Source organism: Balaenoptera ricei, chromosome 15 (assembly GCF_028023285.1).
Source record: "Balaenoptera ricei isolate mBalRic1 chromosome 15, mBalRic1.hap2, whole genome shotgun sequence".
Taxonomy (NCBI): Eukaryota; Metazoa; Chordata; class Mammalia; order Artiodactyla; family Balaenopteridae; genus Balaenoptera; species Balaenoptera ricei.
This window is the reverse complement of record NC_082653.1, coordinates 80,621,468-80,648,279: the sequence shown is the minus strand read 5'-3', so window position 1 is coordinate 80,648,279 and position 26,812 is coordinate 80,621,468. Positions and strand designations below refer to the sequence as shown.

Here is a 26,812-nt window from a genome sequence, read left to right as displayed (position 1 = left end):
GGCTCACGGGCCTAGTCGGTCCGCGGCATGTGGCATCTTCCCAGACCAGGGCTCGAACCCGTGTCCCCTGCATTGGCAGGCAGATTCTCAACCACTGTGCCACCAGGGAAGCCCCTACCTTTTCATTTTGTTGATGGTTTCCTTTGCTGTGCAGAAGCCTTTTAGTTTGATGTAGTCCCACTTGTTTATTTTTGCTTCTGTTGCCTTTGCTTTTGATGTCAAATCCAAAAAATTACCACCAGATTGATGTCAAGGAGTTTACCACCTATGTTTTCTTCTAGTAGTTTTATGGTTTCAGGTCTTCCATTTGTGCCTTTAATCCATTTTGAGTTGATTTTTGTGTATGGTGTAAGATGGTGGTCCAGTTTTTTTTTTTTTGGCTGCACTGTGCGGCTTGCGGGATCTTAGTTCCCCAACCAGAGATTGAACCTGAGCCCCTGGCAGTGGAAGCACGGAGTCCTAACCACTGGACTGCCAGGGAATTCCCACCAATTTCATTCTTTTGCATGTGACTGTCCAGTTTTCCCAGCACTACTTATTGAAGAGACCATTCTTTCATCATTGCATATTATTAGCTCCTTTGTCCTAAATTAATTGACCATATATGTATGGGCTTATTTCTGGGATCTCTATTCTAGTCTATTGATCTATGTGTATATATTTTATGCCAATACCATACTGCTTTGATTACTATAGCTTTGTAATATAGTTTGAAATGAGGAAGCGTGATGCCTCTAGCTTTGCTCTTCTTCCTCAAATTTGCTTTGGCTCTTTGGGGTCTTGTTGTTCCATACAAGTTTTAGGATTGTTTATTCTATTTCTCTGAAAGATACCATCGGGATTTTGATAGGGATTGTGTTCAATCTGTAGATTGCTTCAGGTAGTATGGACATTCTAACAATATTCCTCCAATCCATGAGCATGGAATATCTTTCTATTTATTTGTGTCTTCTTTAATTTCTTTCATCAGTGTCATAGTTTTCAGTGTACAAGTCTTTTGCCTCCTTGGTTAAATTTATTCCTAGGTATTTTACTCTTTTTGATGCAATTGGGATTATTTTCTTAATTTCTATTTCTGATAGTTTGTTATCAGTGTATAGAAACAGCTGATTTTTGTATATTTTGTATCCTGTAACTTTACTGAATTTATTAATTCTAACAGTTTTTTTGTGAAGTCTTTAGGGTTTTCTATATATATGTTGTATGTAAAGAGAGACAGTTTTACTTCTTCCGTTCTGATTTGGATATCTTTTTCTTACTCTGTCTAGGACTTGAAATACTATGTTGAATAAATGTGGTGAGAGTAGGCATTCTTGTCTTGTTCCTGATCTTAGAGGAAAAGCTTCCAGCTTTTCACTGTTGAGTATGATGTTAGCTGTCAGCTTGTCGTATATGGCCTTTATTATGTTGAGGTACATTCCCTCTGTACACACTTAGTTGAGAATTTTTATCATAAATCGATGTTGAATATTGTCATATGCTTTTTCTGCATCTCTTGAGGTGATCATATGGTTTTTATCTTCTCTAATTGTGGTGAGCGGGGGCTACTCTTTGTTGCAGTGCGTGGGCTTCTAATTGCGGTGACTTCTCTTATTGTGGAGCACAGGCTCTAGGCATGTGGTCTTCAGTAGTTGTGGCACAAGGGCTCAGTAGTTGTGGCTCGTGGGCTCTAGAGCTCAGGCTCAGTAGTTGTGGCGCATGGGCTTAGTTGCTCCGTGGCAGGTGGGATCTTCCTGGACCAGGGCTCGAACCCATGTCCCCTGCATTGGCAGGCGGATTCTTAACCACTGCGCCACCAGGGAAGCCCCTGTCTTAACCATTTTTAAGAATATAATTCAGTAGTGTTAAATACATTCATAATGTGCAGCCATCACCACCACCTAGCCCCATGACTCTTTTCATCTTGTAAAACTGAAACTCTATATTTATTAAACAATAACTCCTTATTCTCCCCTCCCCCTAGCCCATGGTAACCACCATTCTTCTTTCTGTCTTTGTAATTTTGACTACACTAAGTACATCATATAAGTGGAATCATAAAATATTTGTTTTTTCATGAATGGCTTATTACACTTAGCATAATGTCCTCAAGGTTTAACCATGTTGTAGCATATGTCAAAATTTCCCTCCTTTTTAAGGCTAATAATATTCCCTTGTATGTATATACCACATTTTGCTTATCCATTTATTCATTGATGGACACTTGGATTGCTTCCATGTTTTAGCCATTATGAATAATGCTGCTGTGAACATGGTTGTGCAAATATCTCTTTGAGACCCTGCCTTCAACTCTTTTGGGTATATACCCAGTAGACGAATTACTGGGTCATATGGTAGTTCTTATTTTAATTTTGGGGGGGGGGATCTCCATACTGTTTTCCACAGAGGCTGTACCATTTAATACATTCCATCAACAGTGCACAAGGGTTCTAATTTCTCCACATCCTTGCCAACAGTTGTTTTCTTCCTTCCTTCCTTTCTTCCTTTCTTTCTTTCCTTTTATAGTACCATCGTAATCAGTTTGAGGAAGTATAGCATTATAGTTTTTTTTTTTAATTATTTTTTTTAAACTTTGGGTTTTTATTTATTTATTTATTTATTTATTTATTTATTTATTTATTTATTTTTATGGCTGTGTTGGGTCTTCGTTTCTGTGTGAGGGCTTTCCCCAGTTGCGGCAAGTGGGGGCCATTCTTCATCGCGATGCGCGGGCCTCTCATTATCGTGGCCTCTCTTGTTGCGGAGCACAGGCTCCAGACGCGCAGGCTCAGTAATTGTGGCTCACGGGCCCAGTTGCTCCGCGGCATATGGGATCTTCCCAGACCAGGGCTCGAACCCGTGTTCCCTGCATTGGCAGGCGGATTCTCAACCACTGCGCCACCAGGGAAGCCCAGCATTATAGTTTTGATTTGCATTTCCCTAATGATTAGTGATGTTGAGCATCTTTTTGCCTGCTTTTTGGCCATTCATATATCTTCTTAGGAGAAATGTCTATTCAAAGTCCTTTGCCCATTTATTAGTTGGGTTGTTTGTTTTTTGTTGTTGAGTTTTAGAAGTTCCTTATATATTCCTCATATTAACACTTTCTGCATTGAATAGTTTTGGCACCCTTGTTGGGATCATTTTACTATATATGTGAGCATTTACTTCTGGGCTGTCTGTTCTATTCCACTGGTCTTAAATGTCTGTCTTTATGCCAGTACCACATTCTTTTATCATAGTTTTGTAATAACTTAAAAGGTTTGAAATAAGGTTGAAACATAAAACAGGTATATGATTTGCAAATGTTTCCTTCCATTCTGTCTTGCCTTTTCACTCTGTTGATTTTGTCTTTTGATGCACAGAAGGTTTTTTTTTTTTTTTGATGTACAGAAGTTTTTTATTTTGATATAAACCAATCTGTTTTTTTTTTTTTATTGCCTGTGCTTTTGGTGTCACATCCAAGAAATAATTGCCAAATCCAATATCATGAAGCTTTTCCCTTATGTTTTCTTTCAAGGGTTTTATAATTTTAGCTCTTACTTTATGCCTTCTATCATCTTGAGTTAATTTTTGTACATGGTGTAAGGTTACACTAGTTTCATTCTTTTACATGTGGATATCCAGTATTCCTAACACCATTTGTTGAAAAGACTCTCCTTTCTCCATTGAATAGTTTTGGCACCATTGTTGAAATCATTTTACTATATATGTGAGCATTTATTTCTGGGCTGTCTATTCTATTCCACTGGTCTAAATGTCTTTATGCCAGTACCACATTCTTTTATCATAGTTTTGTAATAACTTAAAAGGTTTTGAAATAACGAAGTGTGAGACCCCCAACTTTGTCTCTCTTTTTTCACAATTGTTTTGGTTATTCCGGGGTTCCTTGAGATTCAATATGAATTTTAGGATGGATTTTTCTATTTCTGCAAAAAACGCTGTTGGGATTTTGATAGAGATTGCATTAAATCTTTAGATCACTTTGGGTAGTATTTGCATCTTAACAATATTAAATCTTCTATTCCATGTACCTGGGATGTCTTTCCATTTATTTTAGTCTTCCTTAATTTCTTTCAGCAACATTTTGCATTTTTCAGGGTACAAGTCTTTTACCTCCTTGGTTAAGTTTATTGCTAAGTATTTTATTCTCTTGATGCTAGTGTAAATGAAATTTTCTTAATTTCCTTTTTGGATTGTTCATTGTTAGTTAGATACACAACTGATTTTGTATCCTGCAACTTTGTTACATTTGTTTATTCTAACAGTTTTTTTGTGTTTAATCTTTAAGGTTTTCAACATACAAGATCATTAAGTTCATATCATCTGCAAACAGAAATAATTTTACTTCCTCCTTTCCAATTTGGATGCCTTTTCTTTTTTTCCTAATTGCTAGAACTAATTGTTCTAATTTCCTAATTGTCTAGAACTTCCAGTACAGCGTTGAATAGAAGTGGTGGAAGTGGGCATCCTAGCCTTGTTCCTGATCTCAGAGGAAAAGCTTTCAGTCTTTCACCATTATGATGTTACCTGTGTACTTTTCATATATGACCTTTATTATGTTAAGATAGTTTCCTTCTATTCCACAGTTTGTTGAGGAACTGCTTTTGCCTTTTCCTTTTTCCTCTATCCTCAATCCAGATGGAGACCAGCTGGTCACCTTCCTTCATGTAATAACCTTTCCTGCATTTTGGGGTGGGCACCTAAAAGAAGGCAGCTTCAGTTTTTCTTCTTCAGAGAATCTGCCCAAGTTCTCTTCCCCTTTCCATTCATTTATCCACTTACAATGCAAATCTTCGTTGAGGCAGCACTGAGTGCCAGGCATGGGCATAGTGCTTTCCTGTCCACAGGAGGTTTCACATATGTTTTCTCAACCTTCACAGGAGCCATCTGACATAAGAATGATTTCTGTCTCTATATTCAGAATGCAGAGGGGCTTGCCCCAGGCAGAGCCAGCTCCTACAACTCCTTGCCCTAATCTATTAACCCCAAGCTGCTGCTGTTTCTTTGTCCTGCCCTTAAGCTATGTTGCTGACCCCTGGGCAAGTGCCTTCTGTCCCTCCTGAGCTGGCTGTGATCAAGGTGGAAAGGGCCCAGGTCCAATCCTGAAGCCTGCTTTTCTCTCCTTGGGTTCACAGAGGTCCTGGGCCTACGTCAAGAAGTGTAAAACCAACATGCGTCCAAATCGGGCTTTGGTGGCTCAGCTGTCAGAGTGGGAGAAGGTTGTCCTTGGAGACATCGTCACAGACATCTTGGATCCACTCTACTGATTTTCTCTGTGGCTCAGCTATGGGTCCAGAAGAACCTGCCTTGGGAGCTTTTTGTGGGTAGTGGGCCAGGGTGTGTAACCAGTAATGAGAAGGCCTTTGCTGCCTGGAGCCTTGTGTCAGCCTGCCTCAGTGGTTCTTCCCAGGTTCCTCATTTGTGCCAGCACAGGAGGTGCTCAGACTCAGCGAGAACCCCCATCCCTGGGGCATCCTGGACCCACCCCCACTGCACTCCTGAGGCTGCTTCTGGAGGAGCATCTGGCTGCCAGAGCAGCTGCCGCTCATGTCCCCCATAACGTGGAACCTTTGGAGGCTGCCTGGTGGGAGCTCCAAGGGTTCCCCCAGCCTTGTGTTGCTCCACAGGGGATGTCACAATGCCCATCCATGGGTGGAGATCCCCCAGCCCCAGAGATGCCAAGCTCAGCCTTGGCTCAGGCTGCAGGCTTCACAGCTTTGAGAGGCTCCTGGCACAAGGGCATACCCTTGCCTCATCCCCAGTTTCAGCACTCCCTACTGCTCCATCACCTGTACAGATGTCCTTTCCTTGCTCCTCACTCATTTTTGCCTGGCTGTGTTCACCAAGAAGAGATTCTCACCCTCCCATCCCTCACAACCAGGTTTCTAGAAATTCCTCCGGTCTCAAAAGGAATTTTCCTGTGACTGTGCTTCTGAGTGCTGGCAGCGCCCACAGAACGAGCCTGGAGTCAGGAGACAAGGGGACTGATGGAGAATTTAACATGTCGGTCCATGTTCATCCAGCAAACATTCCCTGACACCTGGGCAGGGCTGAGGACATACAGGTGAACGCCATGTTGCCTCCTAGGACTCTTTGCAGAGGGTTAGAGTAGCACTCCCCCGTGCCCCAACAGGAGCCCACGCCCTCAAAGAGTGGGGTTTTGCAGGAGGGGTAAGGGCTTTTCAGGCAGTGCAGGCTTTAGTTGGGACTTGAACCGGGTGAACTGGGGTGGCTGCAGAGCGATGGCTTAGGGACCTCCTGGCCGGAAGGGCAGAGCCATTGGAAAGTTTTCAGCAGGGACATGGTGGGGAGTCGCTTTGTGTTTTAGTCAGGGCAGTCTGGTGGCTGTGGGAAGGGACACTAGCGGTGAACTTGGAGACAGGGAGACAGTAAAGGGGCCCTTGTAAAAATCCAAGCGAGGGCTTCCCTGGTGGCGCAGTGGTTGAGACTCTGCCTGCCAATGCAGGGGACACGGGTTCGAGCCCTGGTCTGGGAAGATCCCGCATGCCGCAGAGCAACTAGGCCCGTGAGCCACAACTACTGAGCCTGCGCGTCTGGAGCCTGTGCTCCGCAACGAAAGGCCACGATAGTGAGGCCCACGCACCGCGATGAAGAGTGGCCCCCACTTGCCGCAGCTAGAGGAAGCCCTCGCACAGAAACGAAGACCCAACACAGCCAAAACTAAATAAATAAATAAATAAATAAATAATAATTTAAAAAAAAAAAAAAAAATCCAAGCGAGATAAGAGGCTCGGAATTCCCTCCCTGCCAAAGAGCAGCTTCCCAAGGGAGAAAGTGAGGCAGGTGGCACCTCCCTGGGCCTTGGTTTATTCCCTGCCTGACAGGCAAGGACACTGCTGGCTGCACCACACAGTTGGCGCCACCGGGAGTGCCCCGGTTGGGGGCTGCCACCGCCCTCCAAGCTGGGAGCAGCCGGGAGAGCGGCCCTCGGAGCACGTGGTCTCGCCCCGGCCCCGCCCCTGTCCCGGATTGGCTCCGACAGGGGGCGGGGCCAGCGCGCTCGCCGCTCCAGGCTTTTCCGCATTGGTGGTCACTGCGGCTCGAGCCCGGAAGCTGACGGGGGCGGAGGCGGCGGAGGCGGCGGAGGCGGAGGCGGAGGCGCCTCGGGCCCGCCGGGGTTGCGGCTCTGTCCTCGACTCTCGGCTCGTCCGGCTCACGGCCCGGCAGCAATGCATCCCCCGCCTCCGGGCCCGTTGGGCGACTGCCTGCGGGACTGGGAGGAGCTCCAGCAGGACTTCCACGGCATCCAGGTAAGTGCTGATGCGGGCCCCCATTGGTTCCGAGCCATGTCTATCTGGCTCTGGGTCAAGGGTCGGGCAGCCCCGGGTCGGGCAGCGGGGAGCTCGGGGTCAGGGGTCGGGGACCCTGGTGTCGCTCCCGACGGCGGCGAGGCCCCGGGTCCTGGTGTCCCCGGTTGGACCCTCCTCTCGGCCTCAAATGAATGTTCGGCGGCGGTACCTCTTCCCCGCGCGGCCGCCGCGACCCCGGAGTGACCCCACTGACCCAGGCGGACCTCCGGCCTCCCTCTGAGGCCTCGGAAAGATGCCCCGACTCCGACCCGGTCCCCTCCCAGGAGAGTCCGAGCTGACCGGGGCCAGTCTTGTGTCAGTCACTGAGCAAATGCGCCGTGGGCGCCGGCCGGGCCGGATCGGCGAGCAGCGCCTTCCCCGCCCTCGGGCCGCGCGGTCTGGGCTGAGTGTGGCTGCGGAGCAGTCCGGGAGGCAGCCTGGCCTAGGTCGGGGGAAGTGGTGTTCAGGTGAAGTCCCTGGATGGGGGCGGGGCCCATCCAGGGTGAAGGACAGCTCCCACCGAGACAGGACCACGTGGCTGCTGCAGAGAGTGAGGGGAGAAGTGGGTGGGCCAGACCCTGCCAGGAGACCTCACGGGCTCGACAGGGATTGGAGTCTCTCTGAGACCAGTGGGAAGCCAAGGGAGGGATCGTCTGGACCTGGCTGGTATGGGCCACTGTGCTGTTCTGTGGAAAGGCAGACGGGAGAGTGTGGTGGCTGGGGGTAGGCTGAGGTGGCCCCTCCTGGGCATGAGAAACAAGACCCACGCAGGGTAGAACCCAGGTCAGCTGGGCACTTGATCAGGACTTTGCCTCTCCTGGACTGGTTCCAGCCCTTTCCTGTCCACGTTGAAGCCTGACTGCCCCTGGCCCGGCCAAGCTGCTACCATTAGTGCTTCCCAGCCTGGTCACCACTGTCCTGGTCTCAGCCCCTGCCTGACCTTCCTCACACTGCCCCTTGCCCCATCTCTAGGCTGTTCCTTCTCAAGACTTAACCCACTGGGGCAAAGTGCTCTGGGAAGCCTTCGGTTAAAGGTGTTGGGGGAAGGGTAGAGGAATGGTCTTATAGCAAGAGGTCCAAGGGCTAAAGCCTGATGACCTTTACTCTGGGAGGAAGATGCTGGGAGTGCCAGAGCAGTAGGCATCTTGGACAGCCTCATTTTCCCCTGCACTTGCAGGCTATCTAGGTAGGAGGATCTGAGAGGGCCAGGGATGGCTTTAGGTAGCCTGCTTGGTCCAGAAGGTAGACCCATGAGCCTAGAATCCAGATTCAGGATAGGCCAGAGAGGGGTGGGAACAACTAGTAGATGGGCTGAAACTAAGAAAACCTTCAGAGAACTCCTGTTTCTGGGAGAGGGGTACTGTGGGGGCTTCTGGGCTTACAGGGAGACCCCTGCCTCCTTGCCTGCCTTGGAGAGAGAGTACCCTCAGGGAGTTCCCTGGGCTGGCACAGCTGGCTGTCTCCTTTCCTGCTGAGACCCTCCCAAGGAGCCCTGGAGGAGTCCATGCCCCACCTCCTTCCCAGCAGGCTCTGGCTCGGGAGCCCCCTAGCCAGCCTGTGCCTTACCCCAACCTGGTTCTCAGGAGACCCACCGGCTGTACCGCCTGAAGCTGGAGGAGCTGACCAAGCTGCAGAACAACTGTACCAGCTCCATCACTCGGCAGAAGAAGCAGCTCCAGGAGCTGGCCCTTGTCCTGAAGAAGTTAGGACCTGTCCCCATATACTCCCTCATGCCCTCCCATACCTCATCATACCCACCCCCCCCATGCCCTGTGGCCTCGGACTGGGGGTGGGTGTCTGACCTGGTGGGGTAGAGAGCTGGCACTGACTCCCAGATGTCCCTGGGCATGGCCTTTCCCCTCTCTGGGTTGCATTTGCTCTCCTGCGGCGCAGGTGTCAGGTGTGATATCACACGTGGGGGTCCCTTGTTCTGACTCTGGCTTCTGTGGCCGCACCTGCAGATGTAAACCCTCCCTCCCGTCAGAGGCCGAGAAAGCTGCGCAGGAGCTGGAAAACCAGATCAAGGAACGACAAGGCCTTTTCTTTGATATGGAGGCCTACTTGCCCAAGCAGAATGGGTGAGATTCCTCCCCCAAGCTCAGTTCACAGCCATTTCTGAGAGGGAGGCCTGAAGCACCGTCTTCCTCTGCTTGGTTTCCTGCACCCACTCTGGGCTGACCAGTCAGACACAGTCCTGTCTCAGGGACAGCCTGAGTGACAGTGACAGCTCACTGCAATGAGTGCTTTGTGGGGGAAGTATAGGGAATGGGGGGAGCACAGTGAGGGGTACCTAACCACTTGGGAGGTCGGAGAAAGCCTCCTGGAGTAGGTGGTGCCTGAGCTGAGTCATAAGGATAAAGAGGAGTGAGCCAGGCAGACATGGGAAGGCAGAAGTAGTAGGTGTCATGGCCATAGCTCACAGTGGGAGGTAAGAGGTTGCAATGAGACCAGAAGGGGAGCCAGCCTGCAGAGCTTCCCTCTGGCCCAGTGGGCAGGGGAGAGTGACAGGTCAATCATGCACTTAGATCAGCTGCAGTCACAGCAGAGGACATGGCAGAAGCCTAGGCTTAGGGAAAACAATCCCGCAGAGACTGCAGGCAGCAAGACAACTGGGAGAGAGCGTGTCCCAGAAGGCAAGGAAGGAAGGACTGGCCAGTAGCCTCAGATCAGTTGGCCCGGGGCAGCGTGGGAGGCAGTCAAATGCAATACAGAAGGGGGAATGTTTCCTGGAAGTCAGGGTGACCTTGGAGAGAACCGCTTCACAGGAGGGTAGGGGTGGAAGTTGATACTGGGGATGACAGAAGAGCTGAGGAGACAGCCAAGTTTAGGCCGTGCTTCAGAAGCTTGGCTGTGAGTGGAAGGAGAAACTGGTAACTAGAAACCAGTGACTAGAACTTGGCATGAGAGTTGAGTAGTGGCTTTTGTTTGGATGTGTGTGTAACTTTGTACATAGGAAAGACTTGAGCATATCTACCTGCTGAGAGGTGGGCCAGCAGAGGGAGAGACCCAGAAGAGGTGCACTAAGCAATGGAGGGAAGTCCCTGGGGAGGTGGGAAAGGGTGGGTGTAGGCCCTTGTTGTCTGGGATGAGGGGGGTTGCAGAGATGAGGGTGAGGAGGCAGCGGAGATGTCACCTGCCCGGAGGGAGACAGGATGGAGGATGTGGGAGAGGGTTGGACAAGGCCACGGCTGAGCACAGGAGAGGGAGCCCGGCCCCAGCCCCAGCTGTGCCCCATAACCTCTTCACTGCCTCCGGCAAGTCCCTGAACCCCTCTGAGCCTGTGCGTACGGCTCGAGTGTGAACAAGGGCCCATATGGGAACAGCTGCTTAATACGACTGTAACCTACAGTCACCTCACGGAGTTCCTCTGGCAGAGGACGAGACAAGCTTAGATGGTGAGGTGATGGCAATGCAAGGATTGGCAAGAAAGTGGTTCCGTGTTAATGGAGGAGGGCTTGGTGACTCAGCTGGCTCGGGAAGGGAGACCAGGGTCAGGAGGGCCTGGGAGCGTCAGTGAGGGAGAGGGTCCTTGTGGGTGGGAGGCTGGGCGCTCGGGGGTCAGAATATAGCCAGGGTTTCCGAGGAGGCCCTTTTGGGTTGGGAGGAGGGTGGTGTGGTCACAGGTGTGGGTTGCTGCAGTGGACCTGGGGCTGAAGGCTACCTCTCCTCACCTGGTGTTCCCTCCCGCAGGTTGTATCTGAGCCTGGTTCTGGGCAATGTCAACGTGACACTCCTGAGCAAGCAGGCTAAGTAATTTGTTGTCGTGGGCGGGGTCTCAACCCTACTCCCCGTCCCCTGCCCCAGGTCCCTTCCAGTCTGCCCCAGCTTCCCTGGCTAAGCTTGGGGTTCAGGGGCTGCTCCCCCATGCTGGCCCCATGCCACAACAGCAGTGTGTCCAGAGGCGTGGGTGGGCCCTGCCAGCATCCCAGCGTGTCCCACGAGTGTGTACCCCTCCCCCCTCCCCCCTCACCAGGTTTGCCTACAAAGACGAGTACGAGAAGTTCAAGCTCTACCTCACCATCATCCTCATCCTCATCTCCTTCACCTGCCGCTTCCTCCTCAACTCCAGGTGGGTGTCCTGCTGCACGGGGCTGGACCCTGTGCCCTCTCCAGGGTCTGGCACCAACCTTCTGTACCCCTCCCTAGGGTGACAGACGCTGCCTTCAACTTCCTGCTGGTCTGGTATTACTGCACTCTGACCATCCGCGAGAGCATCCTCATCAACAACGGCTCCCGGTGGGCGCGGGCCGGAGCCCGGCTCCCGGGGATGGGGGTGGGGGTGGGGTGACACTGGAGCTGCCCTAGAAAGCGGGGGTGGGGGGGCGGTGGGTGCCGTGGCCCTCTGAGAAGCGGGAACTGGCTGGGGTACTGGTTTCTTCCCACCTCCTGTCCCGGAGCACTGATCCTGGGGGCTGAGGGGACAGGAGTGATGGTGGCTTCCTGATGCAGGATCAAAGGCTGGTGGGTTTTCCATCATTACGTGTCCACGTTCCTGTCAGGAGTCATGCTGACCTGGTGAGTGGGCCGGCTTGGTCCCAGGGTCTCCGGGGGAGCCGGGGCAGGGAGAGGTGGCATCCCCGAGCCCCGACCCCTCCCTCTGCTCTCTGCCTTAGGCCCGACGGCCTCATGTACCAGAAGTTTCGGAACCAGTTCCTGTCCTTCTCCATGTACCAGAGTGAGTGTCTCAGAGGTCCTGCTGAGCTTAGGACTGGCCCCCCTCGGGAGGGGCGGGAAAGGGACTTGGGACTCCAGCCCAGTCCTGATGTCCCCCTGCCCTCCAGGCTTTGTGCAGTTCCTCCAGTATTACTACCAGAGCGGCTGTCTGTACCGCCTGCGGGCCCTGGGCGAGAGGCACACCATGGACCTCACTGTGGGTGAGTCGGGCGTGGCCGCCCCTCTCTGGAATCCTGACGGGGGAGCTGGAAGGGCAAAGTCCTTTCCTCTTGACCTGGGTCTGAGTGATGGGGTCGTCTCTGTCCTGGTTGTGCCCCCCGCAGAGGGCTTCCAGTCCTGGATGTGGCGGGGCCTCACCTTCCTGCTGCCCTTCCTCTTCTTTGGACACGTAAGTTGTACCTGTGTCCCTGTCCATCGGGCTGTCCGTCCCCGGCTCTGATTCGAGCAGGGACTGTGTGTAAAAACCGCCCTCCCTCCCAGTTCTGGCAGCTTTTTAATGCGCTGACGTTGTTCAACCTGGCCCGGGACCCCGAGTGCAAGGAGTGGCAGGTGAGCCGGGCCCCTGGAGAGGACGCCGGGAGGGCCGGGCCTGGCTTCTGTCCTGACCGCGATTCCTCCCCCAGGTGCTCATGTGTGGCTTCCCCTTCCTCCTCCTCTTCCTCGGCAATTTCTTCACCACCCTGCGGGTTGTACACCAGAAGTTCCACCACCAGCAGCACGGGAGCAAGAAGGAATGAGGCTGGGCCTTCCCTGCCTGCCGGCACGGCGCTCTACGGCACCCCTGGCCTGGAAGGGGCTTCTGAACGCCGCATGTTAAGGGGGTGGGGGCTCCTCTCGTCTGGGAGGGTCTGTCTGCTCTCCCCTGGGTTTTGTGGGCTCTGTGGGCCCTGAAGGCGGCACTGGAGAGGAAGACCCGGGCCTGTGTCCCCGCCTGCGGGAGCCGGGGGCCAGCGGCCTCAATAAAGGGCGAGAGGCTCAGAGAGGCTTGGTGTGTGTTCTCCTGCTGGTAAGACAGGGGTCTGGGGGTTCCTGAGGTCTCTCTGGGGTCTGAGTTAAGGAGACCCAGGTGGAGGCCCCAGATCTATGCAAGCAATACCAGGCAAATACAGAAAACAACTTTATTCCAAGGGCCAGAGGTTATTTAAAATTATTTACACTCATTGAAAATCACGGGGAGGGGCCAGGCCCCACTCAGCTGAGAGGAGGCGCCCCTTCTGTTCAGCCACCGAGGGCCCGAGGTGTCCGCGGAGCATCGGCCCGGGTCACCCTCAGCCACGCCCCCTGGGGCCGGCGGGTCCGAGGGTACACCTCAGGCCTGGAGCAGTCTCTGTCAGTCGCTGGGCCTGCCTCCTGTGGCAGGGCCCAGCAGAACCCACCCAGGCGACTGGCAGAAGGGAGTGAGGAAAGCGATTACATGGGGGAGTAAGTCTGTAGGGCGTGAGGAGCAAAGCAGGGTGGGCCCGGGTGACTCTAGCTCCACACGTCCAGGGAGTAGCGGCCCTTGGTCATCAGCTTCTTGACATAGTCCACGGCCTGGGCGTGCTCCATGGCCCCCTGCTCGGCCACGATGTCGTAGAAGGTGTTCTGCACGTCCCTCGCCATGTTCCGAGCGTCCCTGTGGGCGGGAAGGAGGTGGCGCTGGGGGCCGGGCAGGGGCCCCCCCCCCCCCCACGGGCAGGTAGGCCCTGTCCCCGCCCCGCCTCTGCCCTCACTCACCCACAGACGTAGATGTGGGCGCCCCCGTCGTGGATCAGCTTCCATAGGTGCTCCCCGTCCCTCTTCAGCAAGTGCTGCACGTAGACCTGGGGGTGGGGGCGCCTGTGAGGAGGGCTGCTCACACCGCCCGCCCTCCGCCCCGCGGGGGCCTGCCCGCGGCCTCACCTTCTGGGGCTGCTCCCGGGAGAAGGCCACGTTGAGCTGGGTGAGGGCGCCGTCCTGGTGGAACTTGGCCAGCTCCGCGCGGTACAGGTAGTCCTCGTCAGAGCGGCGGCAGCCGTAGTAGAGCAGCGTCTCCCCCACCTCCTTGCCTGGGGCGGCAGCAGTCGGGGACGTGGAACCCCAGTCCCAGCCCTGCCGCCCGCCCGCCCGCCCAGGGCCCGTACACTCACCCTGCTGCCTCAGCCAGGCCCGCTCCTGGATGAAGCCTATGAAGGGGGCCACCCCGGTGCCCGGGCCCACCATGATGACAGGCACGGTGGCCTTGAAGGGCAGGCGGAACTGGGACTTGCGCACGAACATGGGCACCAGGGCCCTGCGGCCGTTCTCCCCGGCGGGCTCCTTGGCCCGCAGCCAGCTGGTGGCCACGCCCTTGTTAACGCGGCCCGACTGGGTCTCATACTCCACGGCCACGGCACAGATGTGCACGGAGTTGGGGTGGACCTGGCGGGGCGGCACGGTCGGAGTGAGCGTGGCGGTGCCGGAGGCCCCCTCCCTCCTGCCACCCACCCTGCCGCGGGGGTCCCTGCTCAGCGCCTCTTTACACCCTTCGCGGCACCCAAACCTGTTCAAAGGCCACTTCCTGGCAGCTCTCCTGACTGGCTCTCGGCACTGGGGCCGGAGAGCAGTTTGCAGCTCTGGACACACAGCCCAGGAGTCTCAAGTGAACTGCCCTGGCCACGGGGAGCAGAGCTGGGGCTGTGGCCCAGGGACCCCGGCCCCTCCAAGGAGCCAACACTATGTCTTCTATAAGCGGGCAGGCCTGGAGCCCACACCTTGGAGGACGAGGCGATGGAGTAGTAGCGGGCCTGGAGACGAGGCAGCAGCTCACACAAGTGGTCGATGGGGGGCCGCAGGGACGCGTAGTCCTGCAGGATGGCCAGGATGTGCCTTCGAGCCTCGACCACCCAGCTCAGGTACAGCTCCTGGGGAGAGGCAGACGTAGGTGAGACACGGGGACCTAGGGGACAGGGCTGAAGTTGGGCCCAGGCAGCTTGGGGAATGGCCTGGGGGTGCTGGGGTGCGAGTGGCAGGCCCACCTTGCCCTCGCCCGAGGAGGAGACCATCTTGCGCAGCTGCTCCTGCTCCGAGGGCTCTGAGGCGTACTGGGCCAGCTCGTAGAGCACGTTGGTGCGTGGCGGGTTGGTGATATCCAGGTAGTAGGTGAGGGCCGTGCGGTAGGAGGTGGGGCAGGGGAAGGGGTGCTTCTTGTTGGAGTCTTCTGTAAGGAGAGGGCAGGCAGGGTTCGGGGTCAGTGGCCGCCCCCGGGATGGGCGCGGTGCCACGCGATGGGGTGGGCAAAGCCTCAGGCCTGCTCTCAGGAAGCGGGCAGCCCAGGGAGCACTGGAAGCAAGAGTGGCTCTTTCTGGTCCTTCCCTGACTTCGGGGGCAAAGCCTCAGGCTTCGGCCCCCCTCGCGCGTCACGCTGGACAGGCGGTCTTCATCAGAAGCAGGGCATTGCCGGGGCAGGCCTGGCAGTCGCTGGCCCCACCCAGGAGAATCAGCTCCTTCGGGGCCCCTTCCCCTGCCAAGAGCTGCTCAGAGAGAGGGCTGCAGAGGGGGAGCTCCCCACGTGTGTCCTGCCTGGCTGCGGGCTGGACCTGGTCCACTGTCGGGGGGGCTCCAGGCTCATGACTGTGCGATGCCAACACCGGGCCTTCAGCTGTGACAGCAGAGCCCCCTCCGGGTCAGTTTTTATGCTTGGACACACGTGGAGGTCTGTGCATGGGTCACCCAAGGGCCAAGCTCTGGGGACAGCATCCTGTACACTCAGGGGCAGCTGCTGGCACAGACACCCCGCCAGCCCTTGCCAGGGGCCTTCCATTACCACAGTCAACAGGCTGGCTTTACTGACAGCTCCCCACAAGCAGGCTAGAGCTGGACTGGACCCAGGAGCAACTCCATCTCTTAGAGGCGTGACTGCGGGGGCGTTTATTCCTGTGCACCAATGAGCCCCGTGGCACCGCGAGGCTGCCGAGCCGCATGGAGAGGAGAGGGCCTGGCCCAGGACGGCTCGGCCTGTAGGGGTTTGGGTCTGTTTTTGGGAGGGGTTTGAACTTGGTACTGAAGTATGACCTACGTACCGTGTACAAGTCACAGTGCAATGCTTGATGGGTTTTCATGAACTGAAAGTCCTCGTTACCCAGCACCCACATCAGGCAGCAGGTGTTCCCTGCACCCAGGCACCCTCTTGTGTGAGCCCAGAAAGCAGGGCTCAGGCCTTGCACGACAGGGGCAGGTGCGGCACTTCCTCTGCAGCCCCACTTGTGCCTCTGGTTCTGAGCCTCCGCAGCCCTCTCTCTAAGCAGCTCTTGGCAGTGAACGGCTCTTCACAGGGGCCCGGAGTCTCCTGGGGGAGGGTGAGCACCAACACCCCTCCTGACCCCCAGCAAGGTCCGGCCTCGGATGGCGCAAGAGCCGTGCCCCCCCCGGGGAAGAAAGGCGCACGCGTGCACTCCCGTGCGTCCACTGCCGGCACGATGAATTCTGACAGAAATCAGCCCCCTTTCAGCAGCTCCTCTCAAGGCTGACTCGAGCTGCTGAGAAGGAGCAGCCCAGGCTCAGGTCACTGAGGACAAGAGTGAGTGGGGCAGGGCCAGGCCGAGCTGGGCCCCAGCTCAGTGGACAGTGGGGGCACTGGGGGCATTCACAGGCCGGGCAGCCCTGCCCCACGGTAGTGCCCCTTGCACTCTGAGCACCCTGAATGGACCTGGAGGGCCGTCAGGATTGTTGACTCGGATCCCTGGGTTCACAGGTGAGGAGACCCTGGAGCCAGAGAGGGCCTTCAGTGGCCAGTTGTGGCTCTCTTCCCTGTAGGACACGGGGCTGGCTCTGTCTCCAGGCACCCACTCTCCCTCAAGGGAGTATGGCAGTAAGGGGATGGGGGAACCCCAGAAGGGAGAGCGCCAGCCCCTGCAGCTACCTTTTCCCCTGACCCCGAGTTTGTTCTACAACCTGTAACTGGGGTCTTGGTTATGAGGGCTTCTAGGGCACCAGGCTTTAGCCCTAAGCAGAAGCTCAACCTATGGACCTTGCCAAGGGGCCCATTCCCACCAGCCACCTCAGGCCCAGGTAGGTAGGGAGGCCTGGATCCCAGGACTCACCGTCAAGATTGTTCAGGGACATGATAACGTCCAGGTCGGCACCCAGGATCTCGCCGAGCTGGTTGACCAGGGCAGAGTCGTTGGCTGGGTAAACAGCCACGTGGTCCCCAGATTCATACCTGGGGTAGATGCGAGGCTCAGGAGGAGGGTGGAAGGCAGCTCTGCACCCAAACAGGAGGCCTGAGTGAAAGGTTTGAGGGGGTGGGGGGTGGCAGCAGCTGATACCTGATTTTGGAGTCTGAGATGTCTAATTCCAGGTGCATGAGGTGTCGCTCAGTTCCCTGGTTCAGCTTCCGGTTGGTGGTGACGACAGCCAAGAAGGGGTTCTTGGCGTCGAAGGGGCTGGGTGGGGAGAGCAGCTCAGTGACTGGCCAGGCCTTCAGTCTGAATCTTCCCACCCCAAGGGACACTTCTAGCCACACAGGACACAGGAAACATCAGAGCTGGCCTCCAAGGGTCACGAGGAAACCTCTCCAATTAGGTAATGGGCTTTCCCAGCCTAATGCACAGCGGTGCTCCCGGCACCCCGCAAGGGGGTAGAGCTAGGTTATCAGTGTCGCCATTTACAGACATGGAAACTGAGGCTGGTCCCTAAAAACCTGGGGGACCCTCCACACTCTGTACACGTTGGTGAGCAGAGCACAAGGAGGGCCAGGCCCTTGAAGGTGGCTCCCCAAGACGGACGGGGCCTGGGTTCCGAGTGACGGTGTGGAGCAAAGCCCCCTCCGCCCAGGTGCCCAGGACTGTACGTGAACAGGAGAGACGCTTTCACTCTGTGAAGTCACTGAAATGTCGGGCTTTCCGGCTACAGCTGCAGCAGGGCTGCTGGTCGCAAAGCCTGGTGGTTCTAGGAGGTCTTTCCTGGGCGGCTCCAGCAGGATTCTGGGTGGCACCCACGGGCAAGTCAGGGACCCCAGAGAGGAACACTATGTTTCTGGACAAAACGTCCAGACATCGAGGCAGATTTTAAGGACGCGAGCCCTTTTGCCCAACCAAGTTCCACCTCGACCCAGAGCTGAACTCACCGTCCTGGTCCAGGAACTGGCGGGTACCCCCCTCCCCAGGGTGTCTACAGGGCAAATGAAGTACAAGCTGAGCAAGGGCCAGTCCCCCCGAGGCCACGCCCTGGGCGGAGGGACCGCTGGGAGCGGAGGGGAGGGGTCCCCAGGGCCCCGGGCTCAGAGCAGCCTCCCATCTCTCTCTGCTCCAGGCCTCACCCCCTCCTGTGCGGTGGAGATGGAAACACAGGTGCCCTCACCCAGGCCCACTCCTGGATGTGGGGGTAAGGAAGCCCCACAGGACGGGGCCTGGGAGGACAGGCCCTGCGGGGACGCACGGGACGGCCAGCTGTCCGGCCCCAGCCACGCTCTCTACTCACGGTTTCTGGTTCTCGTAGCTCTTCAGGCGGCCCATTTCGCCCACGTACACCTTGGCCGCGTCTATGTCTGTGTGGACCACAAGCTCATACTGGCGAATGCTGCAAAAGGGAGACACAGGGTGAGGCCGGGGGCCGGGAGGGGGCCGGGTCCCAAGGAGGGAGTGAGGCTGTGAGGCGATGGGACGTGCAGCGAGGGCTGCGGGGCCAGACGTGACCCACGAGGAAGGAGATGCGTGAGCGTGGGAGGCAGGAGGGGCCAGCACGGCACTCGGAGGGCGGGGCGGCCCGTCAGCAGGCCCGAGGCTCTGCCCAGAGGAGGCCAGGAATCCCGCCCTGACCGTCACCTGCAGGCACAGCCCAAGCGCTTGGGCCCGCGCCCCTCCCGCACCCTGATGGAGCCTCCTCCAGCGCCACCACACCCGCCAGGCCAGTCCCCCCATCAGCAGGCAGCACCCAAGGCCCCGGCCCATCTGTGCACACTCACCTGGACTCGTCTCCAGTGGCTTCCACCCCTAAGTGCTCGCACACGGCCGGCCAGAACTGCTCTCGCCACGTGATGAAGTCCTCCTCCAGGCTGGGGACGAGAGGGGATGAGCCAGGCTCCAGATGGGGCTGCCGGCAGAGCTCGGACTCTGTCCCGTCGCCCCTCCGAGCTGGAGGGTTCATTTCACGCCAGCCCGCCCAGTGATGTAACCCAGGGCGTCAGGAAGCGTCCAGAGGGTCTGCAGTAACCACGGGAGGCCCCATCTGAGCCGGGTGAGCCGGGAGGGTGTGGATGAGCAAAGAAGGTGGGGACTGGCGATGGGGGGGTTGGCCTTCCCTCCCCCGTGGTGAGGCGGGTCACGGAGTTGCGCTGACATCATGGCTCTGTCCTCCCCTCCTGTGCCCCGGCCAGCCCTAACCTGTGGCTCCTGACACACGACAGCCGGGGCGGAGGGGGGGTGGGTTGCAAGGGCGTGGGCCCTGGAGGGGTCACTCACTTCCCGTCGTCGTCGCCCAGCCCCAGATCAAAGATCCGCTGGGCCCCGAGCTGCTCCAGCCGCTTGTCCACATACTTGCCCATGGCGTTGAAGTGCTCATAGGTCTTGTTCCCAAGGCCAAACACCTGTGTGGATGAGGGGCCAGTGGTCAGCGGTCCCTGCCAGACCCCTTGCACTGTGAGGCCCCAGAGGCGGCTTTGTTTTGGTGACCTGCAGTCCAGGCCCCTCCTCAACCACCTTGGCCTTGACCCTGGCGGCAGCAGGGGGGTTTCACCCCGCCCATTCAAGATTCTCCTTGCCCAGCAGAATCTTGGTCAGCCCACCGCTCCTTTCTTGCCTTCAGTCTCCAGTAGCAAATGCTCCCGAGCAAAGCGGGGCTGGGGCTGGGGCATGGGAGGGGGAGCTCTTGGGCCAGGCCCGGGCGGAGGACAGGGTCGCCCCATGAGCGGCCTTCCTGGGATTCCCTGCCCTTCGAGCTTCAGCTCGAAGCCCCTGTCCTGGCGCCTGGGCCTGCCCTAGCTGATCAAACGAGGTGAGAACTGGAGGAGTTCCTCTTGGACACGGGGCTCCGGAGGTTGCATGAGCTCACACGGGTGACTCACCGCGTACTTGACCCCAGCGAGGTCCACGTCCGTCTCCTGGAGCCAGTCGTAGAAGTCCTGGGCATTGTCAGTGGGGTCCCCCTCGCCGTAGGTGGCCATGCAGAACACTGCCAGGGCGTTCTCAATCTCTGACAGGCTGCTCAGGTCGCCCTGGGGAGACAAAGGCAGGGCCAGGCCCAGCAACCAAGACTAAGCCTGCTCCCAGCAGGGGTGCAGATGGGCGAGTCCAAGGTTCAAGTGGACGGGGTGCATTTCAAGAGCAAAGGGAACAGCAGGCCCAGAAGAGCACAGGTGAGGGCCTGGGGTGTTGAGAGAAGTATGCTGGGTTCCAGGCCACGGGCTGGCACTTGGAACATGGCGCCCTGGGCCACCTCCGGAGAACCTCATCATCCCACAAAGTCCCTGGGGCACAGCAGGACCTGCGCTCGCGCTAATTCCTAACCAACTGTCCGCCAACTCGAAACCCAGGTCCTAAGACAGATGGGTAGTGGTGCTCGTTCCCAAGACCGAAGGCAGGGGCGTGGAGTAGGTGGGGGATGGTTTGGTTTGGGAGACGGAGTGGCACATGTGGGAAGCAGCTGGCCCTCAGAAGAGAGTGGTTCTAAGGGAAAGTTCATTTATCATGTTGTTGGAGCAGCAAGAGCCCGACACTGCCTCCCCCGCCCCGATGTCTGGCAATGACCCTTCAGGGGAGAAGCAGGAAGGCAACTCCCTGGGGCATCTTCCCAGGACTGCCTGCTCCCTGCCAGCCCTGCCCCTCCTGGGTGCCTAAGGGCCACTCCCCCCTTCCCTGCCCACTGAGTCCACCTGGGGCCGCTGGCCTGGCTGTCTCAGAAACAGGCAAGCAGACTGCTGGAAGTTTCCTGCCCTTGGAGAGCCACGACTGGCGAAAGAGCCGATGCGCGGAGGAGAGATAGCAAGGTGAGCGGGTCCCCACCGCCCTCAGAGGCAGGCTGGGTGCAGCTGGGGCCAGGAAGTGGGGACCGTGTCCTGCAGACAGTCCTGTGTTGGCCCGGAGGAGCCCCGTGCCAAGGATGGCTGACAGGAGAAGGCGGGGATCCTGCAGCTCCAGATGGGGGCCCTTCCCTCAATTCCTGGGCTCTCTTGGGCCCTCCCCAAGCCCACACATGCGAGCATGTGTAAAGCTGAGGCTTTACAGCCTCATTTCAAAGCCCAGTTGAAGGGTTCCTGGAGATGGCTCACCCAACACCCTCACCGCCTCTCTGTAGACGAGTCAAGGAAGGCCCTCGGTGGGCGCTCGCTCAGGGTCACACGGGCAGTCAGGGCAGAGTGGCACTAGAGCCCAGACCCCCCGACTCCTCGGTCCAGCTCCCCTGGAACTGCAGTTCTCGGGTGGGGGTTGAGGGGAGATGAGAAACGGTTCCCCTCCTGACTTGCTGAGACCCTTTCATCTTTTAAGCCACAACCAATCCACTAGGTGCCCGAGTCCCTTCTGCTGGCACCTGCCCAGCACTCGCAAAGCCTGCAGCGTGGAGGGCTTGGAAGGCTGAGCGTGAGCGCTGCTGAGCGCGTATGCGCTCACCTGGGCCAGGTGTTCTTAATGTCCTTACAACTGGGGCCACCTGGCTGCTGGAACAGATGGCAGGAGACGCCTGTTCCTGTCTGTCCCTTTGGCTAACTCAGCCCTTTAAGCGTCTCCACGATCCAGACGCGACTTCCTTGACGCCCTGGACTGAACTGCATGGGAGGAAGGGGGCAGGGCGCGGCGAGAGCTCACCAGGTCATACTCCTCCGGGTCTGCCGCCATGCCCCGCATCCCGTAGCGATGGGCGTCCTTGGACAAGCGGTTGGCAAACTCCTCGGCGGTCCCCGTCTGGGAGCCGTAGAACACGACGATGTTCCTGCCCTAGGGACGGCCAGACACGCGGAATCAGTGGGGGGCCAAGGGCCACAGGCTTCACTGGAGGCTCTAGGTGACCACAGGGGCAGGCAGGTCCCTCAAGGGCACCCTCTTTCCTGCCTGCTTCAGGTCCTTTCTAAGTCACTCTGGGGCTAGCATCTCACTGCCACAGCCACTGCAGCGGATGGGGTCAGAGGCCACCTAGCTGACTTCAGCTGGAGCCATCAAGATAATCCTACACACACAAGCTGCTCAAAGTCACACTGTGGGCAGATTTGTAAAGGACATGTGTAAAAATGCAGAGATGACATACAGTAAAAAAAAAAAAAAAAAGTGATCAAAGACTATGTATAGCATAATCCAATTTTGTTACATACCCACTCCACATATATGTGTGTGTTTATACATATAAATGCACAGGGAAAAAGAATGGCATGAAATAAACCAAGAGTCTCTAAATGGGGAATCATGGGTGAGTTTTTCTGGATGTTTACAAAAGTAACGCATATGCTTTATAAAAATCTAGACAATGCGGAAAGGTACCATATAGACTGGCTCACAGGCTCTTCATGCCACCCTCCTACTGTGCCCACTGCAGCAGCTCTGGGAAAGCTGGAACTCCATCCCCCAGACTCCCTGCAGCCAGGGATGCAGCAAATTAGGTCCAGCCAACTGGACGTGCTTTGCAAGATCTGGAAGGTGGAAGCAAGGCACAGGCCACCTCCCTGGTCCCTTTCTGTAGACATGAGGTTTCTCTGCGGCAGCCTTCCAGTGCCCAAAATGCCTAGAGGGGTCTCTGGCCTGGCACAGAGCCCTAACTGACAGGTACAAATGACAAAATAAAACGGAGGGACTACAATTGCTGTAAAGTGTTCTCATACCTTTTACATTGCCTGAATTTTCTACAAATCATTTTAAAATCATTTAAAAAGGTATTTTAAAATAATGCTTATGATGTCAAGGGAGCAAAACAGGATATAAAACAGTAGCTAAATATTTATGGTAGCATCAAAATATATAAAGTACCTAGAAATAAGCCATACAAGAAACATGTGAGAAGCTACCGAGTGATAAAGGACTCAACCAAGTGGAAAGGCACTGATTTTGCACAGGAAGACTCAGCGTACAGGATGTCAGTTCTCCCTCTATCAATACAGAAATGTAACACGATCCTAATAAAAACTTGAACAGCTCTTTTTTCATCAACGATTTGATCCTAAAAATCCTGTGGAAAAATAAGTGCGAATCCATCCACTGGAACATCGTTTGGCAATAAAAAGGAATGAAGAGCTGACACATGCTACAGCATGGATGAACCTTGAAGACATTACGCTAAGTGACAGATGCCACAAAAGGCCGTATACTGTATGATTCCACTTACATGAAGTGTCCAGAATAGGCAACTCTATAGAGACAAAAAGATGAATAGTTGCTTAGGGCTCAGGGTGGGGGAATGGGGAGTGACTACTACTGGGCATAGGGTTTCTTTTGGGGATGATGAAAGTGTCAGAATGGATTGTGGTGATAGTTTGTGCAACTGGGAATATACTAAAAATCACTGATGTGTAAACTTTAAATTGGAGACTGTATGGAATATGAATTATATCTCAATAAAACTGTTACCTAAAATAAATGAATACGTATGAAGTAACAGCCAGGAAAACTGAAAAAATAAGAGTGATGGGGGGGAGGGAGGAAGTGCCTAGTGCTACAGATATTAAAACAAGTTATAATAATTATACAACATTAAAATAATTAAACAGTATGATATTGTTTATACACAGACAGCTAGATCAAAGTACCAGAACAGGAAAATACAGAACTACACTCAAATACCCATGGGAATTACATTTATGATAAAACTAGTGGGGAAAAGATGGACTTTATTACACGGAATTTAGACAGCTGTGTAAAAAATTGTTGGACCCATACCTTACATCTTACACCAGGATAAATTCCCAACAGATTGAATTTTAAATATGGAAAACAAAATCATAAAAATACTAGAAAAAAATATGGAAGAATTCCTTTATCTCTTTAGAGTGGGGAAGCCTTTCAAATGATGACTCGAAGTCCAGAAGTCACAGAATAGTTAAATGGACTAAGGAACTTTAACATGGCAAAACGAACAAGCAAACACACAATAAGCCGAATGATACACAAACTGTTACCTGGGAAAAATATTTTTAACTCATATCACAGACAAGGGGTTAATCACTCTAATAAGTTTAAGGAGTTCCTTGAGAAAGATCAATCCCAACAGAAAAGTGGGCAAAAGATCTGAACAGAGAATCTGTAAAAAAAAAAAAAAAGAAATGCCAGCAAAACATGAACATTCGCTTAAATTCATTCATAGGAAAAATGCAAATTAGAACTCCACAGAAATATCTTTTTTGTAACCTAGAAAACTGGCAAAATCCCAAACTTTGATAGTAGACTCTGTCGGCAAAGCTGTGGGGAACAGGTGTTCTCACACTGTTAGTGACGGTCCCGCGGCGTGACCTCTACGGGGGTGGGGCACAATCTGGCAGTTTCTATCACAAATGCGTATATCTTTTGATCCAAAAATTCCACTTCTGGGATTTTACTGTATTTGCAAATATGCAAACTGACCTACACAGTCACAGCAGCACAGTCTGTAAGAGCTAAAGATTAGAATTTTCCAAGCGCCCATCAACAAGGCAGTGTTAAAACAAATTATAGTACTTGTGGCCACACATGGAATCATCACGCAACTATAATAAAGAATGCGGGAGGTATCTTTGAACTGTTGTGAAAAGAGCTCCAAGACATATCATTAAGTGGGAAAAAAATGAAGGTCTATAGCAGTGTATGTAATATGCCACCTTTTGTGTTTAAAAAGTATAAAAGTCTGTATTTGTTTTTATTATATGTGCATAAAGAAGCTCTAGAAGGATCTATAAAATACTAAGGACAGTGATGGGTGACAGGGCTAGGAGAGAAGCTTTCCACTAAATAGTTTATGTTTTGGATTTTCACCGTGTGAATGAAGTACCTGGTCATAAAATTCAACACTTAAATAAACAAGAAACAAACACATAAAATTGTAGCTGTGCTAGGACCACAGCTATGTGAGGTTTACATATGCTCATGGACACAGCCTGGTCTGGGAGGGAGGAGACAGGGCGGCATCTGAGTCAGAGGGAGGGTCTGTTCTTACAGTTTGGTTTGTTCAAGAAGTAAACGTTCAAAAAGCGGAGTAAACTGTCCCAGCAACAGCAGAGCAGCCTCGAGGCTCTGGTTAGCCCAGAAAGTACACACACAGGGGGCTGAGCCGGGTTCCCGCCCGCTTCTCCTCCCGTCCAGTGAAGCTGGCCTTCTGGATGCCCCCGCACACCCACCAGGGCCGAGCACAAAGAGAAAACTCACCGTCTTCTTCATCTTTTCCACGAAGCTGCTGTCTTTGACAGAGGAGGTCCTGAAAGATAAAAGTGTCTGATGGGCACGGGAGGCACATGGCAGCAGCGAGGGGCATTTCCATCTCCGCCTGCTCCACTCCGTGGTGCCCCCGCCAGCAGCCGCCTCTGGTCCAGTGCCGGGGCTGGAAGAGGCAGGACCCAGGCTCCGGGGCCTGGTAAGTCCAAATCCAACGCCTCGCAGGGCCAGGGCTGACCCACCCGGGTACATGAGAACACGAGAACGAAGGGTCAAGCTCACTCCCCGGCCGCTCACCATCCACAGCCAATGGTCCCCACCTCAAGGCAACCAGGAGTTTCCCAAATAAGCTTCTGACCGTGCTACTGCTGCGCTCTGAAACCTTCCATGGCTCCCATGACCCACAGGACCAGGGGTGCACAAGTCCCGTCAGAACCTGTCCCAGCCTCGCCTGCCACTCCCCTCCACACACCAGCCCTCCATGATGGTCCTTAGAATTCTGTCAACACCACTGTCTCCGCCCAGAGCGTCCTCACTCCAGTTCCTCACCCGACAGACCCCTGTTCCCCACCAAGGCCCCACTTGAATAGCAAGTCCCTTGGGATTCCCAAGACACGCCCCCCCCCCCCCCCAGTCCTCCCCTGCCCTGGAACCACTTTTACCTGCTCCCCTCTCTGTGACCCTGTCACCTTCTAAAGCCCTGAGCTGGACCCCGTCGCCTCCGGAGAGCGGCACCACTGCCCCGCACGCCCGCCCGCTCCCCACCTCCTAGCTCCGGCCTCCCGCCCCTCCCTCTCCACTTCTGGTCCTTTCCCTTCTCTCTGTCCTTGCCCCAGGCCTGCACAGCCACCTAAAGCAACCCAGTGAGCCTCCCCAGGGACTCTCAGCCTAAGACAGCAAGGTGATTTACCTCTGGACGGTAACTATTTAGGATGTTTGAAATATGGCCAGTCTGAACCAAGCGACAAATCTGAACACTAAGATACCGTTGTTTCTGTTTAAAATGACACCATTAAGGGAATGAAAGGCAAGCCCCAGCCCGGGAGAAGGTCCCTGCAATGTACACGTATCTGACTGACGAGGACTAGGGTTGAGAATATAAGAAATCCCTACAAATCAATCAGAAAAGACACATACTGCGACAGAAATATTGTCAAAAGGCTTGAATGGGTACCTTCTTAAAGAGAGCATCTAAACAGCCAAAGAACGTAGGGAAGGGTGCTCGACGTTATTAGATACCGGAGAAAAGGAAGTTAAAACCACAGTGAGATCTATCATACACCCAGTAAGAATGGCTAAAACTGAAAAGACAGACAAGATCTCAAACAGGTGAGGTTGTGGAGCAATGGGAATTCCCACACGCAGCTGGGAGAGGGCGATATGGCACGGCGACTTTGGAACGCGGCTTGGCAGTACCTCCTGTGACTCTACAGCCCAGCAATTCACTCTCTGGTACACGCCCCACAGACTGCATTCATACCCAGGAGCGAAAGACATACATTCTTTGCTCTTTCCATTGCCTCCTGTGCACAGTAGAGTGTAACAGAGTGAAGTGCCAGCATGCACGTGCGTGTGCACACGTGCGCACGC

The 26,812-nt window shown here is 54.7% G+C and overlaps 3 protein-coding genes across 16 annotated transcripts in view; 2 read left to right on the top strand and 1 right to left on the bottom strand.

Moving 5' to 3' along the window:
• The window catches only part of STYXL1 (serine/threonine/tyrosine interacting like 1), a 62,078-nt gene extending 55,420 nt beyond the window's left edge, over positions 1–6,658 (top strand). For 9 of the 10 annotated variants that reach the window (XM_059897114.1, XM_059897121.1, XM_059897116.1 and 6 more), the window contains one exon: positions 5,118–6,102. In XM_059897114.1, coding sequence (XP_059753097.1) covers positions 5,118–5,249 — 132 coding nt within the window. In that variant the 3' untranslated portion in view covers positions 5,250–6,102. Of the gene's footprint in view, positions 1–5,117; positions 6,103–6,448 lie in introns of those variants that run through there. The other variant, XR_009497614.1, reaches the window with a different exon arrangement.
• A 375-nt stretch (positions 6,659–7,033) lies between these two features.
• Positions 7,034–12,946, top strand: TMEM120A (transmembrane protein 120A). Of its 3 annotated transcripts, none has more exons than XM_059897110.1 (12): positions 7,034–7,253; positions 8,876–8,994; positions 9,254–9,370; positions 10,983–11,042; positions 11,266–11,361; positions 11,439–11,528; positions 11,742–11,807; positions 11,906–11,967; positions 12,074–12,166; positions 12,290–12,354; positions 12,447–12,515; positions 12,665–12,946. In XM_059897110.1, the coding sequence occupies exons 1-12, from the start codon at positions 7,173–7,175 to the stop codon at positions 12,701–12,703; spliced, it is 957 nt and encodes a 318-aa protein (XP_059753093.1). In that variant the 5' UTR covers positions 7,034–7,172; the 3' UTR covers positions 12,704–12,946. The 3 variants fall into 3 exon arrangements, with proteins under 3 accessions (XP_059753093.1, XP_059753094.1, XP_059753092.1); XM_059897109.1 differs by having other exon boundaries at positions 7,035–7,253; positions 12,590–12,946; XM_059897111.1 differs by lacking the exon at positions 12,447–12,515.
• A 124-nt stretch (positions 12,947–13,070) lies between these two features.
• LOC132349028 (NADPH--cytochrome P450 reductase) overlaps positions 13,071–26,812 on the bottom strand; it is a 62,800-nt gene continuing 49,058 nt past the window's right edge. For 2 of the 3 annotated variants that reach the window (XM_059897108.1, XM_059897107.1), the window contains 14 exons: positions 25,217–25,265; positions 21,704–21,832; positions 19,966–20,115; positions 19,364–19,488; positions 18,868–18,957; positions 18,384–18,482; positions 17,231–17,347; positions 17,006–17,124; positions 14,942–15,123; positions 14,678–14,827; positions 14,075–14,345; positions 13,848–13,993; positions 13,683–13,768; positions 13,071–13,581 (listed from right to left, as the gene is read on the bottom strand). In XM_059897108.1, the coding sequence (XP_059753091.1) occupies positions 13,437–13,581; positions 13,683–13,768; positions 13,848–13,993; positions 14,075–14,345; positions 14,678–14,827; positions 14,942–15,123; positions 17,006–17,124; positions 17,231–17,347; positions 18,384–18,482; positions 18,868–18,957; positions 19,364–19,488; positions 19,966–20,115; positions 21,704–21,832; positions 25,217–25,265 (1,858 nt within the window). In that variant the 3' untranslated portion in view covers positions 13,071–13,436. The remainder of the gene's footprint in view (positions 13,582–13,682; positions 13,769–13,847; positions 13,994–14,074; positions 14,346–14,677; positions 14,828–14,941; positions 15,124–17,005; positions 17,125–17,230; positions 17,348–18,383; positions 18,483–18,867; positions 18,958–19,363; positions 19,489–19,965; positions 20,116–21,703; positions 21,833–25,216; positions 25,266–26,812) is intronic. The other variant, XM_059897106.1, reaches the window with a different exon arrangement.